Genomic DNA, 25315 nt, shown 5'->3' on the forward strand with positions numbered 1-25315 from the left:
GCCGCGGTAGCTGCTGCGCTTCAGTGCGGGGCGGGCGCCTAGCGAACCCCGGGCCGGGAGCCCGGAGCCAGCTGCCGGCTGCCGGCAGAGCTGCTGCGGCGGCGGCATCTGAGTCCATTTCCGTCCTACGAACACTGAGACCGGAGGCCGGCGGCTTCTGCGCCCAGCAGGGCCCAGGGAGGAGCGGGTCAGACACTTTTTATTTTATTTTGGAAGAAAGGGGCGAGTCCCGGCGTGAGCTTCCCACCCGGCCTGGCTCGCTCCTCAGTGCTCCCCAGCTCCGGTCCGGGCTCTGGAAGATGACTTCGGGGTCCGCCCAGTGTCTACCAGCGGCTGAGGCTCGGGGAGGCAGCCGAAAGTAGAAACACTTGGTAGTTGCGGCTGGTGGAAAAGTGAGCCGAGGCAGAGCGGACTCGGCTCTCCCCGCGCGCCGGCGCCCGCCGCTCTCGATGCTCCTTCCCCTCGACTCCCCGGCGGCCGCAGCATGAAGTGGCGCAGCGATGGCCAGGAGAGGTAAGAAGCCTGTGGTGCGGACGCTGGAGGATCTGACGCTGGACTCGGGTTATGGTGGCGCGGCGGACTCGGTGCGCTCCTCCAACTTGTCCCTGTGCTGTTCCGACTCGCACCCGGCGTCCCCGTATGGCGGGAGCTGCTGGCCGCCTCTAGCTGACTCCATGCACAGCCGGCACAACAGCTTCGACACCGTCAACACTGCCCTGGTGGAAGACTCCGAGGGGCTGGACTGCGCCGGCCAGCACTGTTCGCGGCTGCTGCCGGACCTCGACGAGGTCCCCTGGACCCTCCAGGAGCTGGAGGCGCTGCTGCTGCGCTCGCGGGATCCCCGGGCAGGCCTGGCGGCCCCCGGCGGCCTGCCCAAAGACGCGCTGGCCAAGCTGTCGACGCTGGTGAGCCGGGCGCTGGTCCGCATCGCCAAGGAGGCGCAGCGCCTGAGCCTGCGCTTCGCTAAGTGCACGAAGTACGAGATCCAGAGCGCCATGGAGATAGTGCTGTCCTGGGGCCTGGCGGCGCACTGCACCGCGGCCGCGCTGGCCGCGCTGTCCCTCTACAACATGAGCAGTGCCGGCGGCGACCGCCTGGGCCGCGGCAAGTCTGCGCGCTGCGGCCTCACCTTCTCTGTGGGCCGCGTGTACCGCTGGATGGTGGACAGCCGCGTGGCGCTGCGCATCCACGAACACGCCGCCATCTACCTGACAGCCTGCATGGAGAGCCTCTTCCGGGACATCTATTCGCGGGTCGTGGCCTCCGGGCTGCCCCGGAGCTGCAGCGGCCCTGGCCCGGGCTCCAGCTCGGGCTCAGGCCCGGGCTCCGGCCCCGGCACGGCCACCGCGGCGGATAAGGAGCGGGAGGCACCCGGAGGGGGAGCGGCGAGCGGCGGCGCCTGCAGCGCAGCCAGCAGCGCCAGCGGGGGCAGCAGCTGTTGCGCCCCGCCGGCCGCCGCTGCCGCCGCCGCAGCCCCACCGGCCGCCGCTGCCGCCGCCAACCACCACCATCACCACCACCACGCACTCCACGAGGCGCCCAGGTTCACCGTGGAGACGCTGGAGCACACGGTCAACAACGACTCCGAGATCTGGGGGCTCCTGCAGCCCTACCAGCACCTCATCTGCGGGAAGAATGCCAGCGGTAAGTGGCCGCGCGGGTGCCGCCTCCTCCCACCCCACCTGGCCAACTCTGGTTGCAAGTTTGCCTCGCGCCCACCCTCCCGCGTCGTTCCGGCCACCCACCGCCGTCCCAAGCCTCTGAGGGGGCCGCGGAGCTGGAGGCGGCCCGAAACTCGCCCGCTCACTCCCGCGCTCATAATCCGCGTACTTTACGCGGCTCCTAAGGTTCCCAAGTCCCGGAGCGCACTGTTCCGCCCCTACAATGGGGCGGGGCGGCGGCGGCTGCCCGCAGACTGTGGGAAGAACGCAAAACCGTTTGGGGACACAGGTTTTATCATTTGCCTTTAGTACATATTTCTGCCAGAGCCCTGTGTTTTGTTTCATTTCGTTTTTTGACCTTGAAGATGCCAAATTCTCGGGCGCACGAGTTTGGCTCCCTGGTGTTCCGGAGGAGGTGCATTCCTCCTCCACCGCCCAGTTCGCGTACTTCCCGGCGCCCTCCGGGACAGTGTCCTGGCGCGGGTGCACGAGAGGCCCCGCGGCCGTCAAGGCAGAACGTTTGAGAGCTCGCTTGGCCTAGAAACTGGGGGAGAGGTGTGTGTGGTGAGAGGGTGGAGTGGGAAGACTTACAGGTCCCAAGTTTTCCCGGGGCAGTGTTTAAAGGCCAGAGCGCGCAGGGGGTGGGTGCTGCGCGATGGACACCCCCTCCCCCCATTTCCGAGCTCCCAGCTCTTGCTTCTCTCGGTTCCCGGTGGCAGGGAGCTGCAGCTGTCACCACTTTGCTGAAGGAGCGCCACTCGGGACCCGGGCAAGATGGGAGTGGGCGGGGTTCTGGAGGGGGCTGTCAGTTAAGGGAGTCGTTTCCAGCAGGTTCTGTCATCCTCTCCCACCCCCCCCCCGTTTCAAAGGCGGGAGGGTGGGTTTAAATCTGTAGTTCTGACGGCGGAGGGGGTGGGGGCCAGAGCCTCTTGTTTTCGAGAGCTCGAGCTGGCGGTCCTGCCTGTCTGCGAAAGCCTGAGCTAGACACTTCAAAGCTTCAGTTTTCCACAGGAAATGGTAGAAGCGTAACTGGAGACTCTAAAAGCGAAATAAAACTTTGCTACATATTCGGCGGTTTGGCCGGAGATTACGTGGTCGGAGCTGAAATGCAGTCTTTCTGGGTAGATTTCATTCATGTTGCTGCCTGTCGGTTTCCCGGGGGCTGAAAGAAAGATGCAGCAGGCGCGGCCCGGCCTCTGGGGGTGCCAAGAGTGTGCATGTGAAGTGTGCCTGTGAGTGTGCGCAGGAGAGAGCAGGCGCACGAGGCTCCAGCAAAAGCTCTCGGGAAACTGACCCTCCAGCTCTTGGTCCTTTCACCTGGTTTTGATCATAGTTGGGGGAGGAGAAGGAAGGAGCAAAGTGGGCGTGGTGGGGGAGGGGCGGGACCGAGACTAACGCGTTCATCTGGAGACTCTTGAGGATCTCTTTGCCAGAGACCTTCCCCCTTTGCAGCCAGTCGAGGGCGCAGAGCCTCTGAGAGGCTCCCCATCCCCCATCCGCTATCCCCACCCCCACCCCAAACACACGTGAAATCCTGACCCAGGTGGAAACATCTAGGAGAAAGCGTGGGTCTTTGGATGGGCTTCTTCAGAAGGGGGAGGATTCACCTGAAAAACCCAGGAGCTTTGGACTGGACTGCTGTCTGTTCGGAGCCCTGCCCCCACAAAAAGCACAGAAGGGCTTAATTTTCTTCCCACCAGGTGCACCTCACCTCTCCTGTTCTTACCTCTCCCATTACAATCGACCTTTATTTCTTACTGGCTCCCAAACCCTTATCCCCCTGCTGGGACTGGACCCTGCTTTTACTAAGCTCTCGAAGGGGTTCCTTCCAAGGAAGCAGCATTCCCCTTAGGGGGTTACCAGTTTGGGAATCTGGGCGTCCCGCTCCACCTGTGCCTTTGCCATTCTCTGGAACTTAGGGCTTTGGTTGACTCTCCTTCTTGGGCCTCAGTCTCGTCTGTAAATCAAGGGCCTCTTGTAGCTCTGTCTGTATTAGTAGCCTTTAGGTTTTTTCAAATTGGTTTTTTTATGATCCTTAACACCTTTTAAAGACAGTTTTTGTGTTTATCCTTTTTGGAGTAAGTATACCTTAAGGAAGGAGAAGACCACAGAGTTGGTTTTGGGCAGGGTGAATGTGTGGCGGTCGGGGTTTGCTGCCATCCCAACGATTCCCACACCACAGAGCTTTAACTCCTGGGTTTCAGGGCCCTTCAGCCATCTCTTAGTATGAGATATGCTGTAATTTCATTGTGATCTCTCTCTCTCCTTTCCTTGAGCTTGTTTAAAATGGCATGTCATTTATACGGGAGAGTAAGGAATGAGCAATTAATTTCTTAGGCATCTGAAACATACATTAAACATCAAACCTATTAAACTATTTTGCATGGCAGTCTTTCTGATCTGCAAGCCTTATTAAGGAGCCGGTGCCTTACGTGATTGATTTTTTTCCCCTTTAACTCAGCAGTCTCACTTATTCATTGGTGAATTTGTTTATTCATCGATATTTAGCGAGCAGTTAGTAAATTTAAGGAGCGAGCAAGTACTGCGGTCCAGAGGTAATAACCGCTAACGTGCCTCCAACACTACTCTGTATGTTGACCCATTTGATCTTCAGCATTCTCCCTTGGAAAGCTACTACATTAGCTCCATTGTACGGAGGAGGAACTGAGGCACAGGGGGAACTGAAGTGTTTTGCTCTTTATTGGCAGGAGAATTCCCTGCCTTTAGGCCATCAGCTTGCCCTCCATTACCTACCCAGTTGAACAGAGACCCTTTACAGCCTGACATTCTGTCCCAATTCATACACTTTTTGTTCTTCTCGAACTGCACTGGGCTGTGCTAGATTTTACATTTTTATAGCCTCTGCCCAAGTCTAAGAGAGAGCCTGGTACACTGTTGGAGCTGTTGTGTAATATTATACAATGATGTCCAGAAAGAAGCTATTGATTTTTGAGTCTCTTGAATCATCTTTTCAAATCTTACTACCTTGGTTGCCCCTCTTCCTGCTATCTCTCCACCTGTCCACCCTTCTAATTTGTTGCTGCTAGGCTGCCACACCCAAGGAATTATGAAACTAATCACATGGCACTCAGTTCAGAAAACAGAAGATAACTGGCTGAGAGCAAGGGCTCGGTGGCTGTCAAAAATAATATGACTGGGTTTAGGGCATGTACTTTGTGGGGACTGTGATATGTTCAGAGGGCCTTTTTCTTCTGTTGATTTTGAGCTGTTTCGAAGAGGTGGGATAAGAGCGAAGAGACCCCAGTGAATGTTGGGTTTCTGTGGGGTTTTCGAATCTGGCCTGATTGGTTTTGCGAAAGCTAAATAAGGGGCAGGCAGAAGTGCTTTGGCAAGCCATTGGTGTGTGTTCGTCATTTTCCCTCGAACACTTCAGAGCTGGCCACTTCTCATCCCTGAAGACTTGGTCAAGAATGCTCTTTCCAACACTTCTGTGAGGGCTTCCTTGATGCAGCCCCTTCCCCACCCCTCATACCTGCGCCAGACACCGCCCTTTCCCCTCCCTTGGGATTCCTGACCCTGACCTTGCTTTAAGTGACTCCCCGTCACACCGTGGCACCTCCAGTGCAAGCTTAGTCGCATTCATCTTTGTCTCTCCTTTCATATCACTCAGCACAAAACCTAGCACGTAGCAGATGCCAGGTACGATTTGTCGAATGAATATAAGTGGCCCGTTAAATCTTTGGGATTTAAAATTCACCCACCAACATCTGTCATCAACCTCTCTAAAGGCCTCTGAAGTCAGACCTCCTGGATTTCAATTTCAAGACTGTCATGTTATAGCTGTGTGTTCTTAGACATGTTACCTAACCTCTCTGAGCCCAGTTTCTTCAGCTATAAAATAGGGGTAATAATTAGGATTAAGCAAGATTATGTGTATAAGGGTGTTACAGTCTGCTGCCAGACACACGGTTGGGGCCAAAATGGTGGTGGTAGTTGTGATAATCCAGGTATAAAGGTATCTCACATCTCTGTCTCATCCGGATTAACTCATCTCCACATGTTCAGTATGGATAGAGCCAGCAGGGTACAGAATTTTACTTGGATCCCCCTTCCCGATATTCCCAAAGTCAGACAATTCAGGGGACTCATCTCAGGAATTGGCTCCATGGGCTCAGCCCCGACTGCTAAGGTCACAAAAAGATTGGGTCAAAGGAAAGTAGTTCATTTTAATTGCTGTATTTTTTATTACAGGCATCCTTAGTGAAGGGGCACTAGGGAACTTTCCAGGGTGATAGGGTTCAGAGGTACATGCATTTGTCAAAATGCGTTGATTGCATTGTAAACTTAAGATGTGTGCATTTCGCTGTATTTTAAAATGTACCGCAGTGAAAAAAGACATTAAAACAAAGCCATAGGCATTCTTCAATGAAATGTAGTCTTAGTGTGAAGGGAAGACTAGAAGAGGCAGTGTGGTGTGATGAAAGGGATAAGGACTTTACACTGGGAAAGATTTAGCCTCATATTTCAGCTCTACTGCTTTCCAGCAAATGACTTAATTTTGCTGAATTTGGTTTTCTCATCTGCGCAGTGAGGATTGCCAAAACAAAACAAAAAGGCATAAAAAAGGAAGAAAATCCAAATCTACCCCATACAGTGATTAAAGGATTAAAGCAGATCAAGTATGCGAAAACACCTGTCACATAGTAGGCACTCAATTATAATGGCTTCCTTCAAACACTGATTATTTAGGCTGGTGATTTTGAATAGTCCCTTTCATTCAGGGATCCTCAGTCACTTTGTAAACATTAATTAAGATGAGCCCTAGCCCCTGGCAGCACTGGCTTGGTGGGTAGGACGGTTTTCAGGTCTTTTGCTTCACTGTTGCCCCCTTAGATTCTGATCTGCGCTAAATGCTTACTCGGCAGTTTTCCGGTCCCCTAGCTGGCCATGCTGTTCCATGGTGTAGTGTTGCTGTGCTGGATAAAAATGTCACAGAAGAAACCTAGCTTCTGACAAAGAATAGGAAAACTATCTCAGGAGTCAGCCACGGTAGTGTCTGTGCTCACAGAGCACGTTTTTAATTAACTGGCTGCATGTAAATTAAAACTTGGAATTTGGGTCAGTGGAGGGTTATTTGGTTTTCTATGCAGACTTGCCAGTTCAGTGCTGGGGCATTTGCAAGTAGGGTGTTTCATGGAACAGAAAAGAAAAATAACAGCAAAATAAAACAATGAGGTATCCATCTAGAGACCTGGGGTCAGGTGTGGCATGCTGATGGCTTTCGAAAAGGGGGAAGACCTCTACTTCTGGATCTGTTATTATTTGTGACCTCGAGCCAAACTCATCTATAAAATAGGTCTGATTATCATCTACTGAAAGGTAAATATAAAAAAACATTGACCTCGAAGTCAGACACGCCTACAACTTGCAGTTTTCCTATCTGTAAAATGGGTATTATAATAATAGCTACACTTGTATAGTGCTTGTTATATGCCAGGCATTGTTTCTCTGTATTATAACCATTACAATTACATTAGCTGTTATTAAAGCCAACCCCCAAATCTTAGAATTTGAACATAATAGAAGGTTGTTTCTTACTCACTAAAGTCTGATTGGGAGAGGAGTGAGGTGGGGGGCAGCAAGAGGGTCATTTAGGTACTAAGACTGATGGATTTGGCTTTCTTTAGCATCAGTATGTGGCCTGCAGGACAGCCATCCAGCCAATAGGTAGAGGAAGAAGGAGAGGGTAGAAGATCTTACGAGAGCCTGGAAGGGATCTCCATCACTTGTGTCCATATATCCTTAGCCAGATGTCTCACTGGCTCCCTGGCCACCACATATCTCTGTGTGTCCTTCTTCTCTCACACAAAACATGTTCTCCCTTCCCCAAGGGAGGAAACTAACATTCTATGCAATCACCGCTTCCAGGGGAAAGTTCAGGATCTTGGGGTGAAGCTCAGTCCTATCCATTGGATTGTGTGTGGTTTCTCATGGTCTAGGGAGCCCTGAGCCAACAGAGACATGTTATCTGCCACTCTGCGTCCATATGCCATCTCGGAGCAGGGCAGGATAGCCATGGGAAAACTCCCATTAGGGCAAAGCGCAGTCACGGAAGACATACACAAGTGCTGGCCCTTAGGGGTTAGGAAACCTTGGCAGGCAGGTACCGCGTGGCTGTGCCCTGGAAACAGGGGACGTTCCTTGCTTGAACAATGTTCTGGTTTATTATTCTCCAAGCTCCTGGCTCTGCCTTGTGGGAGGATTGGCTTTGTCCATTTTTCTTCTTGGCCACTCCCGAAGTGGCTCTTGAGGAATATGACCCACCGGAGGCTCTAAATCTTTTGTACCCTGGTTCCCACCCTTGAACTTTGAGGGGCCCAAGGATTGTGTTGATGTCGTAACAGTAAGATACTTTTAAAATGCAGGTTTAGCCTGATGGTGGGTATGAAGGAAGGCACGTATTGCATGGAGCACTGGGTGTTATACACAAACAATGAATCATGGAACACTACATCAAAAACTAAGGATGTACTGTATGGTGACTAACTTAACATAATTTAAAAAATTAAAAATAAATAAAATGCAGGTTCATAGATTTTGCCAGTGTAGCTCCCTTGACCACTTAGTAGGATTTTCATCTACAGCATCTAGTGTGCCAGTAGCCACACCCATAGTCCTTTCCTAGGGCTGATTATCAAGCCTGGATGATTTCTTCACTTTCTTAACCAGATACCCTTCCTTTTCCCTCCATTTAATGACAGCTACCTTGTGGCCGTCAGGGTTAGGCGGGAAGCTTCTACCCTTAAGCTGATCATTTCTTTCACTTCAAAGTCTTCTCGATCTTGACTCTTACCTCTTGACTCTTCCTTTTAGGGTCTAGAAATAGTTGTCCTTCTCAGTTCTCCACAATTCTTTCCCCATTTCACTTGCAAACTGGCTAATTTGTGCCGCAGTTCCTCTTTCTTTCAAATGCCTTAACTCCCCACCAGGAGTAACGAGTTCCCGTTATTCCTGTTATTTTTTTTTTCAAACCTCTTTCTCTAGAGGCTGCAGGTTTGGTTGGCTCACTTTGGGCCTCAGAGTTATCCGAGGCAACAGTTTGAGCAAACATTTTACCACTTTTCCCGGGGTCTACTCTCTGACTTCTAAGCCAAGGCTACATATTTAAGCACCACACTTCTGGTACCAATTTCTTCAGTAGTTGGGGTGATACTAGCTGTTGCATCAGATAAACCCTCACATCATAGCGGCTAAACACTATAAAAGTGGTCTGATTGATGGCAGGGCAGGAAGGCGCTTCGGTCCGTGAATGTTGATGGAGGCTCGGCCATCCGGAACATTCGGCTCTGGGGAACTTCCCTGCTCGGGGTCATCAGGAGGGTGGAAGCCTGTATAGGAAGTTCTTAGAGGACAGTCTGGGTGTGAGTATGTCAACTCTTTCTCCAGTCCAGTGACAGGAACTCAAGTCACATGGCCTCAGCTAGAAGCAAGGCGGCTGGGAATTCTGGTCTCTGGAAGGGCAGCCACTCCCAACTGTAATTCTAGATTAGAAAGCGGAGGAACGGAAAGTTTAAAGAATTTGGGTAAGGTGACATAGCTAACGAGTGGTTGGGTCAGATTTAAACCCAGGCAGTCTGGCTCTGGACCGCCTTGTAGGATATTTGTGAAGATTAAACTAATATAAAAGAAATAATGCAGTGTATACAAAGTATTTTTCCCAGTGTCTCATGTTAAATACACACTTAATACCTATCATCCTTCATGTGTATTATCAATGTTATTGTCATCCTGTTCTGGAAGTGGGGTGCTATCTGGATTCATAGTGAATCAGTATGAAGCTCTCAGGCATGGGTAAGAAATGACTCCCCAAGAGTGGGTGCCCCTGGCAAATTGTATTACGTACCTATCTTTTCCCGTCTGCCGTGCCCTGCATGGTACCTGCCGAGGTGCCGACACTTGCTGGGCCAGGTACCGTGCTAGAAGGCCTTCCATACGTCCTACTTGATTCAGTCTTCACGCTGTTCATGTGAAGTGGGTGTTGCTTATTCCCATTTTATGGGGGAGGAAACCGAGGCTCAGACAGGTTTAGCGGCTGATTGAGTTGCAATAGATACTAAGGGTTAGAATTGACGTTTGGGCTTCACAACCTGTGTTCTGAAGGTGAACTCTGGCTCCGGTGAGCCTCTGAGGGGATCCCAGGAGGACTCCAGTGCAGCCTGAGGGGTGCGTGGAGTGAAGGGCTCCGCTTGCCTGGGTGTGGTGCTCCTGGTCAAGGATCGTCCTTTGTGTAATATGTGGTCACAGCTCTTCTCCTAGCCGTGCTGGCTTTCCCCGTCCTGGCTGCCCTGTGAGGTCGCTGTGTAACTCCTGAGCCGAGGCCCTGGGGCAGTGGCTGGCTCTGTGGTCTCGGGGGACAGCGCTGTCCATACTCGGCCTAGCTGGGCAGGCTCAGTGCCAGGAGGCGCGTGGCCTTCTCACTAGAACCGAATGCAGAGATCTGCAGCATGGTGGAGAATTGTCCTGGTCCTCCCTGAGAATCCCAGAGCTGGCGTTTTCCCAGACTTTTGAGTTGGTGGACCAAGGTGTCTGATGACCTTGGGAAAGCCAACGAACCTTCTGAGACTCCGTTTCCTCGTCTGTTAAATGAGGATCGTGGTCGTACTTCCTCAGTGGGGTCCTTAGTAAGGTGAGTGGATTCATGTAAAGTCCCTGGAGTATGTAGTATTGGACAGATCATACTTAATGTCTGCTGGTTATTGTTATTATTATTATCATCATCAAATGTTAAAGAAGTGCCAGCTTCCTTGCTTATGGATCTGCTTCATATGGAGTGAAAGGCTCCAGTCTCCCAGTCACCAGACTTCCAGGGTTTGACCACTTACTAGCTGTGTGATATTGGGCAAGTTACCTAACCTCTCTGTGACTCAGTCCTCCCCTTTGTTAAGTGAGAGTAATAATACAACCTAATTCTTAGAGCTGTAGGGAAGTGTCTGACATGTAGAAATTGCTGGATAAATGTTGCTTAATGAATGAGTTTTATTATATTCATTGCGACTTTGATTGCAGGCATTGTGTTAGATGTTAAACAACAGGGTCCCTGCCTTCACGGAGCTTGCGGGCCTGTGGTGAACTTATTTTTTTTCATCAAATAATCGTGTAAATGTAAATTTACAGCTGTGATGGTTGCTACAAAGGAGAGATACACGGGGCTGGAAGAGCCTTTTCTGAGGCTCTTGATGCAGTCAGGAGTAAGAGAAGACTTAGACCAGGAAATGTGCCTTGAGTGAAGTCGACGAATGACCCATTTGGTTGAAAATGTAGAAGAGTACTCCGTGAATGCAAACAGAATGTGCAAAGGGCCTGTGGTAGACGGGAGCCTGGTGAGAAGGAGAGCAGCCAATGTGGCTGGATTGGGAGAACAAAGTGAGGGGACCTGGGTCGGGATGAACCTGGACATCTGCCAGATTAAGGAATCTGTCTTTTCCTGAGGACACTGGAAAGCTTTTGAAAGCTTTTAAAGAGGGAAATGCTATGATCAGATTTGTGTTCTAAGAAGCTCATGTAGGCTGCAGTACTCAGAACAAACGGGAAGGAAGGGATGGATGAATGTGGAAAGGCCAGTTAGGTATTGTCATCACCCCCCACCCTGTGCAAGAAGAATCTGAGGCTGTTAGACATTTCGTAAGTTGCCCAGAGTTGCTGAGCAATAAATGGCAGAGTGGGATTTGAGCTCAAGTCTAAGAGACTTCAAATTCTCCCTTTCTCCCACCCGTGCACTGCCCCATCCCTGGGGAGCACTGGTTCAACTCTCACAACTTTACAGGTGGGGAAACTGAGCCTCAGAGTGAGACCCTCCTTGCCCAGTGTCACAAGGTCACATGGCAGAGCAGGAACCAGTACCTAGGTTTCTGGATTCTTAGCCCATCTCCTGTCCTCCGTGATGCATTGTCTCTTCCAAACCAGATCGCTCCTTGGGGGCAGCGAGGGCTGAGAGGCTGTGTTGTCAACGGCAGTTTTGGAGATTAATTTACGACCAGGCCGTAACATCTGTGGTTTTCACTGTACATATCACAGGAAGAGAAATGCTAGTGCGGGAACTCGCTAGTGGGGGAGGTCCCCATTAGCTCGTGGCTGCGTCAGTGAAAGCAATTACTGCGAAGATCAGGTGTGTTCAGCACGGAATCATATTAGCAGTTCCCCAGTGCGTTAACATCCAAACGCAAATCAGAGAGGCTGCTTGGATTTAACTGGGGATTTGGGGTGGCGGGTGTCATTGTTTCCTCCTGGTCCCGGCGCACGGCACCCCCGTAAGTCAGGATGTGCATGCGAGCAGGCAGACACGGATCACCTTCTCTCCCCCACCTCTCTCCCTCTCTCCCTCACCATCTCCCTCTCCCTCTCTCTCTCTCTTTCGATGGCCTCAGAGGATTTCAAGTACTGGGGAGCATATACAGCTTTCCCTTTCCTCGCCCTCCAGCCTCCGCTCCTTGCAGGCTTATCTTCGCCGACTCTGAAGGCCTGGGGCCTGGACTCACCGCTGTGGGCAACACCGGACAAGGGACCTGCTCTCGTGTAGCTTGCAGGCCTGACGTGGGTTTGGTTGATTCACAGATAATCCCCTGAATGTAAAACTGTGCCCGTGGCAGGAGCTCCTTAGAGGCTCACGGCGCCGGTGGGGCGACGTCTGGGGAGGCCCAGCTGCCCCTCCTGTGGGCCTCCGGCCGAGGCTGTGGCCAGCACCAGGACACCAGCCAGTCAGGGGCCCTGGGGGTGGGATGGGGGGTTAAGACTCCCGATTCTCCTTCCCACACTGCAGCCGTGTCATCAGGGCGGCTTCTCCTGATTCTCAATTCTGCGTGTGCCCCTCTCTCTGGAGAAACCTGCTCCCCCATCTCCCTCCATTCTGCAGCCGCCATCTTCAGGGCCAGATGCAGAGTCTCCGGGTGCTGCTGCCAGGTGTGGGCACCCCTGCTTCCATTCCCCTCTCAGCCTTCCCCACACCCCTTCCCACGGGGTCCTGCTGCCGTTGCTGACCCTCCTGCTGCTCCAAGTTTCTCTTTCTGTCAGCATGAGAGCTGTGGAGGAAAGCACAGGCCAGGAGCACGCTGGCGGCTTCACGGCCTCTGGTGGTCTCGGCCTGTGGAACTGCTCGCTCGGGGCAGCCGGGAGCCTGCGGGGGCAGGGAGGGCGCAGTAGACGAGGAGGGGGTGCAGAAAGGTGCCCGAACCCTCTAGCAAGGAGGGGGCTTCAGCTCAGTCCTAGCAGGGTGTACACATGCTGGGGGACCTCAGATGCGCCCCTGACCTCTCTGAACCTGTTTCTTATAGGAATGGGAAATAATGATGATACCAGGGTCTGGTATTCATGGAGTCACAAGTGTCAAATGAGACGCCCCTGTGGGAAACTCTAAAGCTCGGCGCTTAGCTAATGGTAAAAGGTACTATTTATTGAGTGTTACCACTGTGTTGGGGTTTTCCAGAGAAACAGAACCAATAGGTTATACAGAGATTATATATGAGGAGATTTGTTGTAGGAATCCGCCCACACGGCTGTGGACGCCAGGAAGTCCCACAATTCGCCATCTGTAAGATGGCGAACCAGGAAAGCAGGTGGTATAATTCAGCCTAAATCCTCAAGCCTGGAAACTGGGGGGCCGCTGGTTAAGTCCTGAGTCTGGAGGCCTGAGAACCAGGATTTGCTGCTCTTGAGCTTCCCAGCGGCCTGTGCAAAAAGAGCAATCGTGAGCAGCGACACAGTTCATAGTACAGTGGGTGAGGCAGAAATCACCCAGCTGCTGTAGCCGTTCCTGTGATGTGGACCTGAACCTGAAAGACATTTGTCAGCAAGGGACTGGAAGCAGTTATGAAGGTGCACTTAGCAACCTCACATTTCAGCCCATGGTTGTTAAGAAAGAACAGAGCTTCCTCTTGATTTCAAAGGGTCTCTCTCTCCCCTCCCTGGAAGGTTCTCCCCTCCCTGGAAGGGTCCCCCCTCCCTCATTCCTTACAGAATGTCCAGTTGTGATATGTGGGGAGACCAAAGGCCGGGGATGGGGCACCTTATCAGTGTCCCTCATTCTGGAGGAGGGCTTTAGGGTCAGAAGTTGGCCTGGAAGCTTATGTCTGGGTCCCATGGTCCCTAGAGACAAGATATGTGTTCACTTGAATAAACGTATATCAGTGCTTCTCTGGGGAAAAAAAAAGCAGCCTGTGCACTATACCTCCAAACACAGTCTTCGGCACAGCTGGGTATGAGTTTGGGGAGGGAGGAGAGAGCTGGATGGGCTCTGGGCCTTGGAGAGATCAGCACCACTGTGGTCAGGTATCATGCTCTTGCGGTTTAAGGACAGGAGAGGGCATGAGGCCCAGTATAGAGCAAGCTGTGTGATTTCAGGCAAGTGATTTAACCTCTCTGGACTTGTTTTCTTATCTGAGAAAGCCTGAGAGAGTTTTGAGACTCAAAGGAATCATCAGATATGAAAGTGATCTGAAAACTGCAAAATAATCATTCGATCATTCATTCATTCAACACATGTTTATCGAGAGCCTACTACATAGAAGACGTGGTTATAGGCCCTTGGCATTGATCAGTGCACAGACAAAAGTCCTTGCCTTCATAGACTGTGAATTCTAATGGGGGGAGACCGTACGCAGTTAACAGAAGTAAGCAAGTACAGGATGTTAGAAAGTGATACCTGCCGTAGGAAAAATAAATCAGACTGAGGGGGACCAGGTGGGCTGAGATGGTGGGTTGTATGTATATAGTGTGGTTAGGGTGGTCTCGCAGAGAAGGTGACATTGGTGTAGAGAGGTGAAGGAGATTGAGGGATTTAACCGAGGGAGGAGTGTTCCTGGCAGAGGGAACCGTCAGTGCAAAGGCCCTGAGGCAGGAATAGCAAAGACACCAGTGTGGTAGAGAAGCGTGAGTGAGCCAGGAGGAATAAGAGGTGAGAGCAGAGAATCACAGAAAGCCAGGTCGGGTAGGTCCTCATCGGCTAGTGTAGATTTTGGCTTTTATTTTTAGTGAACTGGGAAGCCATTACAGGATTTTGAGTAAGGGTTTACAGGTCTGGCTTATGATTTAAAAGGATCACTTTGGCTGCTGGTTGAAAAATGGGCTGTAGAGGAGCGAGAGTGAAACCAAGGCCAGTGTGTGGCGGTTCTTAAAATGACCCAGGCAGGAGATGCTTGTGCAGTAGACCACCGTGGGAGCAGAGGAGGTGGGCTAAGAAGTGGTTGGACTGGGGCCGCGACGAAAAGGAAGCGGCAACAAGATGTTGCTGATACACGGGGCGTGGAGTGTCAGGACACGAGAGGAGTCCAAGATGACTCCAGGGTTTTTGGTCTGAACAACTGGAAGGTGCAGTGGCATAAACCGAGCTGGGGAAGCCTGGGGGAAGGAACAGGTTTGCTGATGGCGGAGAGGTTGGGAGTCCAGTTTGGGACATGCTAAGTCTGAGGAGCCTTCGAGATCTGTGGGAAGAGGTGTCAACAAGGGGGTTGGATAATCATGGCTGCGTTCAGGAGAGACTGGTTCGGAGGTATAAATGTGGGAGTTGGAAGTATACGGATGGTTTTTAAAGCCATGAGATGGGACCAAGTCACTTAGGGAGTGAATGTAGAAGAGACAGGAGGACCAAGGACTGGGCCCTTCCTTGGGCTAGGCAGAAAAGGAGGAGCCAGTGAAGGAGACCGAGAAAGAACAGTCAGTAGAAAGGGAGAATAGACATGTTCTCACAGTCAACGGGAGAAAGCATCTAGGAGGAGGAAGCGTTCGACTGTGTCACGTGGCCTGCGAGGTAGTTACTACCATCGTGCCCCTGCTGCGGGCGTATTTCTGCCTGCAACCCCTGGGACCACTTTAGGACCAATGGACAAGCAACCTCAAAGTGGCTGATGGGCACACTAACCACACTAACCATAAGGAACCAGGAGGATGTTTGGGACGTTTTCTCAACAGGATGGAGGCAAATGGGTCTCAGGATGTCATCTGTAAACGGAGGGGCTTAGGCCCAATCAGTAACTTCAGACTGGACTCTCATGATCTTAAGGTTCCATAAAGGGCCTCCAGGTAGGGAGGCTTCCTGTCCCCACCCTGCACACACACATCACCAGGGCTGCTACCCTTCTGTCGGTGCTACACATATTGGACTTTGTCATAACATCATCTGAGAAAGGGATTCTGTTGCCAAGTAGGGTCTGAAAAGCACTGGCCCAGATGATTAGCAAGTCCTTTCGGCTCTGACATCACAGGAGGCTCAGCTACTCAGGGAGCAGGGATGCCTGTGTTTTTTGTGTTTGGTTGTGGGGACCAGCCAGGAGAGAGTGTCCCCCTGAGGCTTGGAGAAGCACCGGGCCAGGCAGGATGGGGAGGGGAGAGGAAGGTAGGTCCTGTGCTTGGAACCATGTAGAGCTCTAGGACCCCAAAGGGATGGAAAAAAGGGAAGGAGGAGAACCAATATTGGAACAGACCTGGTAGGATGCAGGGTCCAATTAGATGCTTCCAAGCATCCCCTCCTGATTATTTGCAATTCTGCTCTTTTCCTGATGCAAAGCTCTTCTTTTTTATTCCCCCTTCAGTGCTGTCGCCTCTCCTCCCAGGTTCCATTTTTGATACAAGGGAGCAAAGGTGGAACTCATCAAAGCTATCTCTGAACCAAAAATAACCCAGCCAGACACGTCCCGACCTTCCAGGCCGAAGTGCTTGCTTTCGCTTGTCAGAGCTGACACCTTCACCTATGGCTCTCCAAGGTCTGAGGTTCAAAACTGGCTTGCCACTGTATTAAAGAAATATGTATATTTTTTCCTAAGAAGTTTGTGATTAAATCTATTTTACTTCCACAGAAAGGATCAGTCCTGAATGCCTAAACCCCAGTGTAGATGAGGACTTTGGGATGTCGTGGCTTATTTTATTTACTCACTGAAATGTCTCACCTGGCTGATGTTCTGGAGAGAGAGGCTGATATGGTGCTATATAACCAAGCGTCGGAGGTCAGGCAGCCTGGGTTCACATCCCAGCGTCATCCCTTACTGGCTGGGCTGCCTGGGGTGGGTTCTTCACTCTCTGCCTCATTTTCCCCCTGGTGCATAGGGATGTTTGGGGGCTAAGACAAAATGCCATGATGTGTATCAGCACTTAGTGGGGGGCCGTGAGTGCTCATACATGACAGCTGGTATTGCTGGGGTTCTCATCCCACAGCCCCCAAAACCTCCATCATAGTGCTCATCAGGCTGCCTGTTCATCTTTACGGTCCAGACAGTTTCTTCTTCATCTTTGGGTGTCCAGGTGGCACACAGTTGGCACTTCAATGAGTGAATGAGGCCGAAGGCCATAAGCGCCATGCGAGCAGAGTGTTTGTCTGTTTCATTCCCCACTCTCACCCCGAGACTCAGAACAGCGTCCACACATGGTGGGTGCTGAGTAAATACTGGTCATCTGTGAAACGAACCATGAATCAATGAAAATTCGCTAACAGGCAAACCAAGAGCCTAGAGCTAACCACTGGCTAACTGGCTGGGAGTCTCCCACTCTGTTTCCAAATTCCCAGCCCTGAAAAGTTCTCTTTTTCAAAGCTTGCCTCTCTTTGAAGAACAGAAAAAGAGAATGATTGTTCATTATTCCTTTATATCCACTTTCTTCCCGTGAGATGGCACCTCGTGCTAATTCAGAATTGAAAGCTGTGTCTGCATAGATACTCAGATCTTAGAGCTGGAAGAAGCCGGCACGGAGCTCCTGGGGCAGGCCTGCTGCTTTCAGGTTGGGTGTCGTGTGGGTTTTGCGAACCAGACCCCGGAGAGCCAGGGGGCTTTCCTGATGTGCGTGGGGCCGCATGGCTGCTGGCAGAAGAGCGGGTGAGGGAGAGTCCTGAGCTTTCCGAGTGGGAGGGCCTCACTTCTCAGCTAGGTCTGGACCTGAGCTCCCTGAATCCCCAGGTCGGTGTCCACGATGCCAGGCTGCCCCAGGAAGAAAGAAACAAGGCTTTGCTTCCTTTCCTCAGTTGCGATTACCCCTGGGTCCTGCACAGCCTGGGGACCTGACCCAGAGAAGCTGACAAGGCTTATGGACGGGCATGCTGGCTGGGTGCAGGAGCTGGGTGTCCCCCCACCCCCACCCCCGGGCCACCTGGCGTTCCATCAGTGGGCTGTCTGGTGAATTTTGCTGGCTGTCTGCAGCAAGGCTGCAATGTGACCTGACGAAAATTTCTTAAACGTTCTAGTAACCCTAAGACTGTGTCTAGACCATGATGAGGCAGCTGGTCAATTCCACAGGGATTAAAAACATCAGCTATTAGATAGACGATCGATTTAATCAGATCGGCAATGTGGAATTGTGAAGATAAAGCAACCGCGTATCTCGTCCTCCGGCTTGTTGACTCAGCGTTTGTGCTTTTGTTGGTCTCTCTCCATCTCTCCTGGTCTTTCACTTGGGAGGCAATTCAGCGTCCACTAAATACCAGGCACTGGTATCGGTGGAAAAGCACACGCCACTGCCAATATCCAGTCCGGTTTTGTGATTAGAAAGACCGGGACCACTTTTTTCCCAGAACCGTGTGACACGTATTGATTGAAATACTTAATCTGAGCCGGTTTAACCTAATGTTCCTATTGACTCATTCAGGTCTGCCTCTTCTTCCCCCTTCCTCGGGGAACAAACTCACCTGCCAATTGAGTGGAATTGAAGCATGGGGACACTGGAAGACAGGAGGAGATGTCTGCTACTTATCAGGCTGCTCTGACAATTGTGAATCCCACAATGCCTTGTTATTATTTGTTCTTTAGGCTTGCATGGTTTACGAAGTTCCATCAATTATTTCTATCAATGTTCCTAAAAGCCCTAGGTGTCAGGGGGAGTGGTAGGCACTGGGAGCCTGATTTTGCACGAGAGGAAGCTGAGGGTAGGCAGAGGGGACATATTTTGCCCAAAGTCACCAAATAAGTGGCAACACTGGGCAGCTGTTGGACTCCTAGTCCTGTGCTCTTTCTGGGCTTCCCAAGGCCACTCTTTGCATTGTTGGTGCTCAAGTGTTTTGCGAACCTGGATTGACTATCCCAAGATGGGGGTGGGGGGAGGAGGAAGAGTACGAAGGGATCCCATCCGAAGACTAACCAGGAGGTAAAGGTTACCCCAGCTTTGGTCCTCCCAACCTTTGGACGTATGGAGTTACTGTGTCCCTCCCCTGCAGTCTGTTAGGCCTCAGTGGAACCTTGCATCTGATCAGCCCCTACCTTTGCACCTTCAGCCGTGGCGGGGGTGGCGGTGGGGCTGTCATGGGCTCCCTAGAGCATTATGATTTGGGCTCAGATGCTGCTACTTGAAGGTCAGGAAGTCCTTGGAACGCCCACTCAGAAAGGAGGGGTGTTCCTGCTGGGCTCTGCAGAACCCAGATGGCCCCTTAGCCAACTGCCCACTGGCCCAGAAAGAATGGGTTTCTTGAGCCTCTGCACTGGTGGACTTTCTAGAGGAATCTGTGGCCCAGCCTGAGCAGGCTCTTTCTGAAAGAAAACACAAGCGCAGGGGCTCACAAAGCCTCGTGCGCCTCAGCTGAGCTGTAAAATCCACCCTGTTCTTGCATAAAAGAAGAGGTTGCCCTGTGTTGCACCGAGCGCTGGAAAAGAGGCGGTGTGCCCAGTGGGAGACAGGCTTCTAGGCAGGTTTCTTACCTTTGTTTTCTGTTTGCCAGAAGTTTTCCATTGCAAAGACTTGTCACAACTAGAAATCCTTACGTATTCTGTGCGCAGGGTCTCTGTTACGGATCTTAATCATTCATTGTGTTTTCCTTAAAGTAAAATGAGTTTTCTATGAAAGGGGAAGTAGGGGGTTATTGATTGTACCTCGTATATCAAGGCAAGCTTCAGTGTGTTTCCATTTGGAAGAAGTGAGAGCAGATATTTCTTAACTGCAGCAGTACCGGGAAACAGGGCGTGTGTGTGTGTGCGTGCATGTGTGTGTGTGTGTGTGCGTGCACGTGTGCACACAGGCCTACATTAGTTCAGCAGGATTGTCAGAAATCAGGCATTTGCCAGGGCTTCTAAGTTTGGGTTGAGTTTTGATAGCTAAGATTTGCAGACTGTCATGTAGGTCGTTTTAACGTCTTCCTTATTTCTAGCTTCCCCGTCTTTGGAGGCACCGACCCATATCACACCCAGACAGACCCCAGCAGATTTCTGTTACAGCTAGAAAAAAAAAACTGTAATGATTTTGCTTTTGGAATTATTTTGCTGTGTGTACATCTCATTTTTTGGTGGGCTCAGATTTCTCAGCTGTCGTCATGCGTCCTCGGGAATTCTTGCAGAGTGAGAAAAATCTAACCAGCCTTCCTCCCCCGCCCCCAAATGTAATGGAATTGTGATGAATGTTGATGTCAACAGTTCATGATGTTGACTTCATGTTACGGGTTTTAGCCGCTTAATTACACAGCTATTAATTATGGCTTTGCAGTTTTCTTTTCATGTTTGGGAGCTGATAGTTTTCACTTTTAAGGCATTGGATAGTTTTGTAGGCCCAAGAAGAGGCCCAGGAACTGAGTCGCCTAGTGGGAAAAAATGATCCCGTGCTTTTGACATCAAGAAACTGAGTTGAGATTGGCCACAGAAAGGTCATTCTGAGAGTTTCAGTGCCCAGCAGAGGCCTCTCACACAGACACACACTCACTCACACATGGTCTCACACACGCACTCACACTCATACTATGATGCGGTTGTTGAGATAGTTAGAATCTAGTGTAAAACCAAAGGGCGATCCCTCTCCAGCATCTCCCTGCTCCCTGTGGATGGAGCTGTGTGTCGTCTACAAGTCCGGATAGGAAGTTTGGTCCACGGGTGCGTGGGCTCAGACGTGTGGAATGAGACCACAGTTGGTGGCCTGAGGTCTGCTTCCCTGTGTACTCAATTTACCGGGTCCTTTTCCTGCAGCTACACGGAGCACTGATGCAGCCCTCAAAGGCTGATTAAGTGGCCAACCTTCCCATTTTAGAGAGAAGGAGAAAAATGAGCACCAGGCAGAAAAACCACTCCTGGGAGGCTCACCAGAGACTTCCCAGGATGGAGCCCTTTCCTAGCTCAGTCTCTGTAACGGTCAGCACGTTCCCAAGTGTGTTTTCAAAGACCTTACCAAAAAAAAAAAATTTTTTTTTTTTTAAATCAGGAATTTGGTAAAGAGAAGCAGAAGGGTGGTGCTGAGTGCTGGAGAGATAGCCGTGAATAGGGTGCACTGGGTGCCCCCGAGAAGCTCGTGCTGTGACTCGGGTACAGGATGATGGGAGCTGCCGTGAAGGCTGGAGACAGCTGGCCTTGGGGAGGGCGGGCGTGCAGACTTCCCAGCCCTGCCACAGGTAGCTGGGAACTCGGCGCACAGAGGAGCCGAGGATGCTCTGTTAGCACTTGCCCGAGCTTGGCCCCTGCGTAACTGGGCCACGCTGAGCCACAGGCGTGGCAGGGATTGAGTCACCATGGCTCTGCCGCTGAAAGCCACTTCCAACCACCTTCATTCATGGCTCTGTTTCGAAGGTGTCTGTGAAGCGCCTACTTTGTGACCGGCCGGTCTGGTGCTGGGAGCTGAGGGTCGCACAGTGAGTGGGAACAGCATTGCCCCAACCTTGTAAGGCTGTCCTGGAAATGTAAATTCTGACCATGTGATGATAGGATCCATGGGAGTTGTAAGAAAGGGGGTTCAGGGTTCTGTGTGCCTCAGTTCCCTCATCTGTAAGATGATGGTTGTTGGTGGGTTTCAGACTTGGTTTGGAATGCAGCCTTTCTGGGAATCTCAATATATGAAACAAAAAAGCAGAGTTGTTTGGGTCCGATCACTTTCCACTCTGTGAATAGTGAACCCTATTGCCATGTGGAACCCAGTTCGAAAATCGGTGGGCGAGATTATCCCTGAGGGACTTTCCAGGAGCCCATGCAATTCTAGAATTCTGTGGCTTCTTGATGACAGGTGAGGTCCCTTCCATTCCGAGTCATCATGATCCTGGGTCTGGAGTCCTGAACCATCAGTTGGATTGAGGCTATCATCCTTCTCTGCCTCTGGATGCCAGATCCGTGTCCTGCTTTCCATTGGGGGATGGGAGGCGTGTAAATGCCGAGGCTTCCATCCAAGAAGCCTGCCTGCAGGGGAAGAGAGGAGGGATGATGTGAGGTTGGCTTGCTCTGTTCCTCTAGCTGTTCAGAGTATCTCTCAGCTGGGAGGACTGGCTTGTGCCATTGCCACTGTCATTTTATCTGCCACCTGGGCCAGAGCTACTGAACGCCATCCCCACCTGGAATGTCTCAGGACCCTGCACACCACAGTCAGCCTCCTTACTGGACCCTCCTTATTGGAGCCTCACCCTAGGCTCCTCGCCCAGTCCATTCGTCCTGGGCCCCCAGATCAGCCTCGCTCTGAGTATTAGTGACTGGAGTCCAGTCCAAGCTCCTCCCCTTGGCACCCCTAATCCTGCCTCAGTGGAATCTCTTTGGCTTCCCAGGCTACTCCCACCTTCCCCCAAACACTTTCATTCCTAATTCCAAGCCTCTGCTCATGCAACTTGTCCACCTGGAATGGCTCCTTTCTCCTGGTCCTCTTAGCTGCATGGTTCCAGATCAAGCCCTACATCCTTCCTGGGGCTGCCCCAGAATAAGCAGATTTTTCTCTTCTTTGAAATACCACAGCATTTGCTTGCCATCTGAAATGCTTCAGCTATGGATCACATGGGTCCTTTTGTTGGAAACCTTTTGTGTGGCTGTGACCTGCTTCTCCCATTACCCATAAGCTCTTTGAGGGCAGAGTCTGGAGCTTTCAGTTCTTTTGCCCCTTTTCCTGCCCTGTGTTCAGTGAAGGTATTACTTGATCAGCCCTTCCAGAATTAGAGCACAAACTGTATTGTCCAATTAGAGCATTCTGATTGTTAAAGGTGGCCTGGGGTGAATTGAAGGTGTCATTCTTGACCAATAAGAACACTTGACTTTAATTGGCCAGTCTGATGTCACATTGTGTTGGCAGCTATCAGAGACCAAACTAACAGGCTTAAACAAGGCAAGGAGTTGGTTTTCTCTCTTACAACAGCCCAAGGCAAGCAGGCAGCCCAAGGTCGCGTGGGTGGTTCTACATCTCAGGCTCCTTTGTCTTTCTGGTCTGTCATCTTTAGCACATGGTTTGCATTCTTAAGCTACCTCATGGTCCCAAGATGGCTGCTACAGCTCTAGTCGTTGCTTCCACATTTTAAGCACGATGAAGAATGAGGAAGGATGGATTAAAGAAAGGGTGCCTGCCAGCGGACTCAGCCCTTCTTTTAAGGAGCCTCGTTGATGCCCCCACCCAATAATTCTGCTTATATCTCTTTGACCAACACTTAGCCCCTCTCGAGCCACTGTTTCTCCAAGGGAGGCTAAGAAATTTAGTTCTTTAGCTGGACATATTTTTCCCACCACGACTACCCAATCCGAGTGCTTTTATTAAGGAAGAGTGCAGGAAGGGATAGTGATTGGGTTGGCGGCCGGCAATGCCTGTTGTAGCTGGTTAATGGCACCTGCTGTTTTTCAGGCTGAGTAGGTACCCATCAAAGAAGGCAACAGATATTTCCAGTTCATGCTTTGCAATTTTCTGCCAGTGAATCCCAGGACTCCAGAGGTCAGGTTTCTCCAAGATCTCATCTTCAGACAAGTATTTCTTGAATGATTCACCCTGAGCCCCCAAAGTCACTGAAGGTAATTGGCTTCATAAAGGGGTATGGCTGACGCCCTTGTCATGGCCAGCTCATCCTTTAGCACTGAGGAATGGTCCTGGTGTTCTCGGTCACTTTAAAGATTTGCCAAAGCAAATGTGGAGCCAGGCCATGCCCTCTGTGTTAAAGTCATTGTCCCCGGACTTGATAATGAACAGGATCTTGATTCCACACAACCTTGAGCTTCAATACAGATTTAATTTGTCTGTAGGCTTTAATTGAACAACCTGATTATATAAATAAGAATCAATTCTGATTTTCAAAAATGACTGATTTCCTTTTAAAATCACCCCGGTGCATAAAGGCACTCTAAAAGAAATTGCAGTTGGACCAGAAAGTGCTCATGACTTTTTGTTTCTTTCTAATGGAAGACAGTGGTCTTCCAGCCTGGTCTGGTCATTCATCCTGGCTCACCAGATAAGGCTTCAGCTGGATACCTCTCTTGCTTTTACTGGTGCTTGGGAAGTTCCCTCTGTCTGGAAGGGGAGTCCCTTTTTACCCACCTGTTTTCTGTTTGCAGGGTATTAGGTGTTTGGGGGTGAGTGTGAAGTATCATGTTTGTGAATCACCATGAACTGTCTCAGGGTTGAAAAGATGGGCAGAATCAAGTGTGATGGAGATGGGGGACCCTTTATAAATCAGTAGACACTTGGATGGGCCTGAAAAATCTATCTTCCTGGTCTTATATGTGGCCTCAAAGATAGATTTTTCAGGCCCGCCTAAGTGTTTACTTATTTATAAAGGGTCCTCTGTCTCCATCACACTTCACTTTGCCCGTCTTTTCAGCCCTGAGACAGTCCACACGAGAAGCCGAGCCTCTCTGATTTTAGAACTGTCTGTGAAGGTAGAGTTTTGTGAGATTTGCCCCACAAAGAGAATTAATGGGAGCTTTGATTTTTGTCCGTAGACACAAAGGGCCCGGTATCGGTTTCAAGTGATAAAACATCCAACCCAACGTGAACATCAAGGGGAGGGAAACACTGGCTCATATAAATGAGAAGTCCGGGAACGGGACTGGCTTTGGTTGCTGCCGGAGGACGCCATCATGACCTCGGGTCTCAGCTACCCTTTGCCCTTGTCATCTGTACCTTTCTTCCTGTGTGGGTTTATCTTCAGCTCGGCTTCTTGTGTGCCAGTCATGTTGGCCATCACTCCCCCAGACCTGACTTCCTCAGATTATATCAGGAGAGAAAGAGCTTTCCTTTCCCAGACATCACCATCCACATGTCCTGTGCACTTTGGTTCTGACCAAATCAGGCTGGGGCCCACCTCCGACCCAGTCACTCTGGTGGGGGTTTGCCCATGTCTAAATGAGGCTTCTTCCCAAAGCAGGGTGGTCCCGAGAGCTGGAGACCGTGCAGTTCCAACGTCCAGAAACTCCGGAGAGTGAAGTTGGGATCTAGAATGGCCAAGAGGGGAAGTTTTATGGGGCTGCTGGGCCTGCAGCAAGAAAGCCATCATTTCCCTAGGCTGAAGCTGATGGATTGTCGAGAGTGTGCTCTGTTCTCATCAGCGACCTTCATTCATTCACCCCACACACCTGTCTCATGCCGTCTTCGTGGGAACCCCATGAGCATCCTTGGCCTGGTTAGACCCAGAGCGGTCATGGGACTTGTCTGAGGTCCCATTGTCTATATAAATGGCAGAATCACGACTCACACCTCGGGCTGGTGAAGTGGCGTTCGCACCTGCTCCCACCCCGCTGCCCTGCACCCTGGACTGAAATGGCCTGTCCGTGTTCTGGAGCAGGGATTTGACCGGGACGTGACCTAGGTGACTCCAAGGTCCCTTTTGGTTCTGAGTTTGTGATTGCAGGAAAGATGGAAGGTCTAGACTTAGGTGGGGGCTCACCTGAGAAGGTTTTGCGGAAGCATTCCCCCTGAGGAAAGTTGGGGGGGGGGTACATGAAGGGACATCTCAGACCAGAGAATGTCCTTTGTAATGGTCCAGGGAAGGTGTCCCGAAGCCGGATCTCAGCTACAGGACAGATCCT

The 25315-nt window shown here is 51.0% G+C and overlaps 1 protein-coding gene across 2 annotated transcripts in view; it reads left to right on the forward strand.

Annotated features, from left to right (window-relative positions):
* The first annotated feature begins 500 nt into the window (after positions 1-500).
* The window catches only part of BTBD11 (BTB domain containing 11), a 300917-nt gene continuing 276102 nt past the window's right edge, over positions 501-25315 (forward strand). For both annotated transcript variants that reach the window (XM_040637421.1, XM_040637422.1), the window contains exon 1: positions 501-1644. In XM_040637421.1, coding sequence (XP_040493355.1) covers positions 501-1644 — 1144 coding nt within the window. The remainder of the gene's footprint in view (positions 1645-25315) is intronic.

The sequence above is a fragment of the Ursus maritimus genome, unplaced genomic scaffold, assembly GCF_017311325.1.
Source record: "Ursus maritimus isolate PB19 unplaced genomic scaffold, ASM1731132v1 scaffold_21, whole genome shotgun sequence".
Lineage (NCBI taxonomy): Eukaryota > Metazoa > Chordata > Mammalia > Carnivora > Ursidae > Ursus > Ursus maritimus.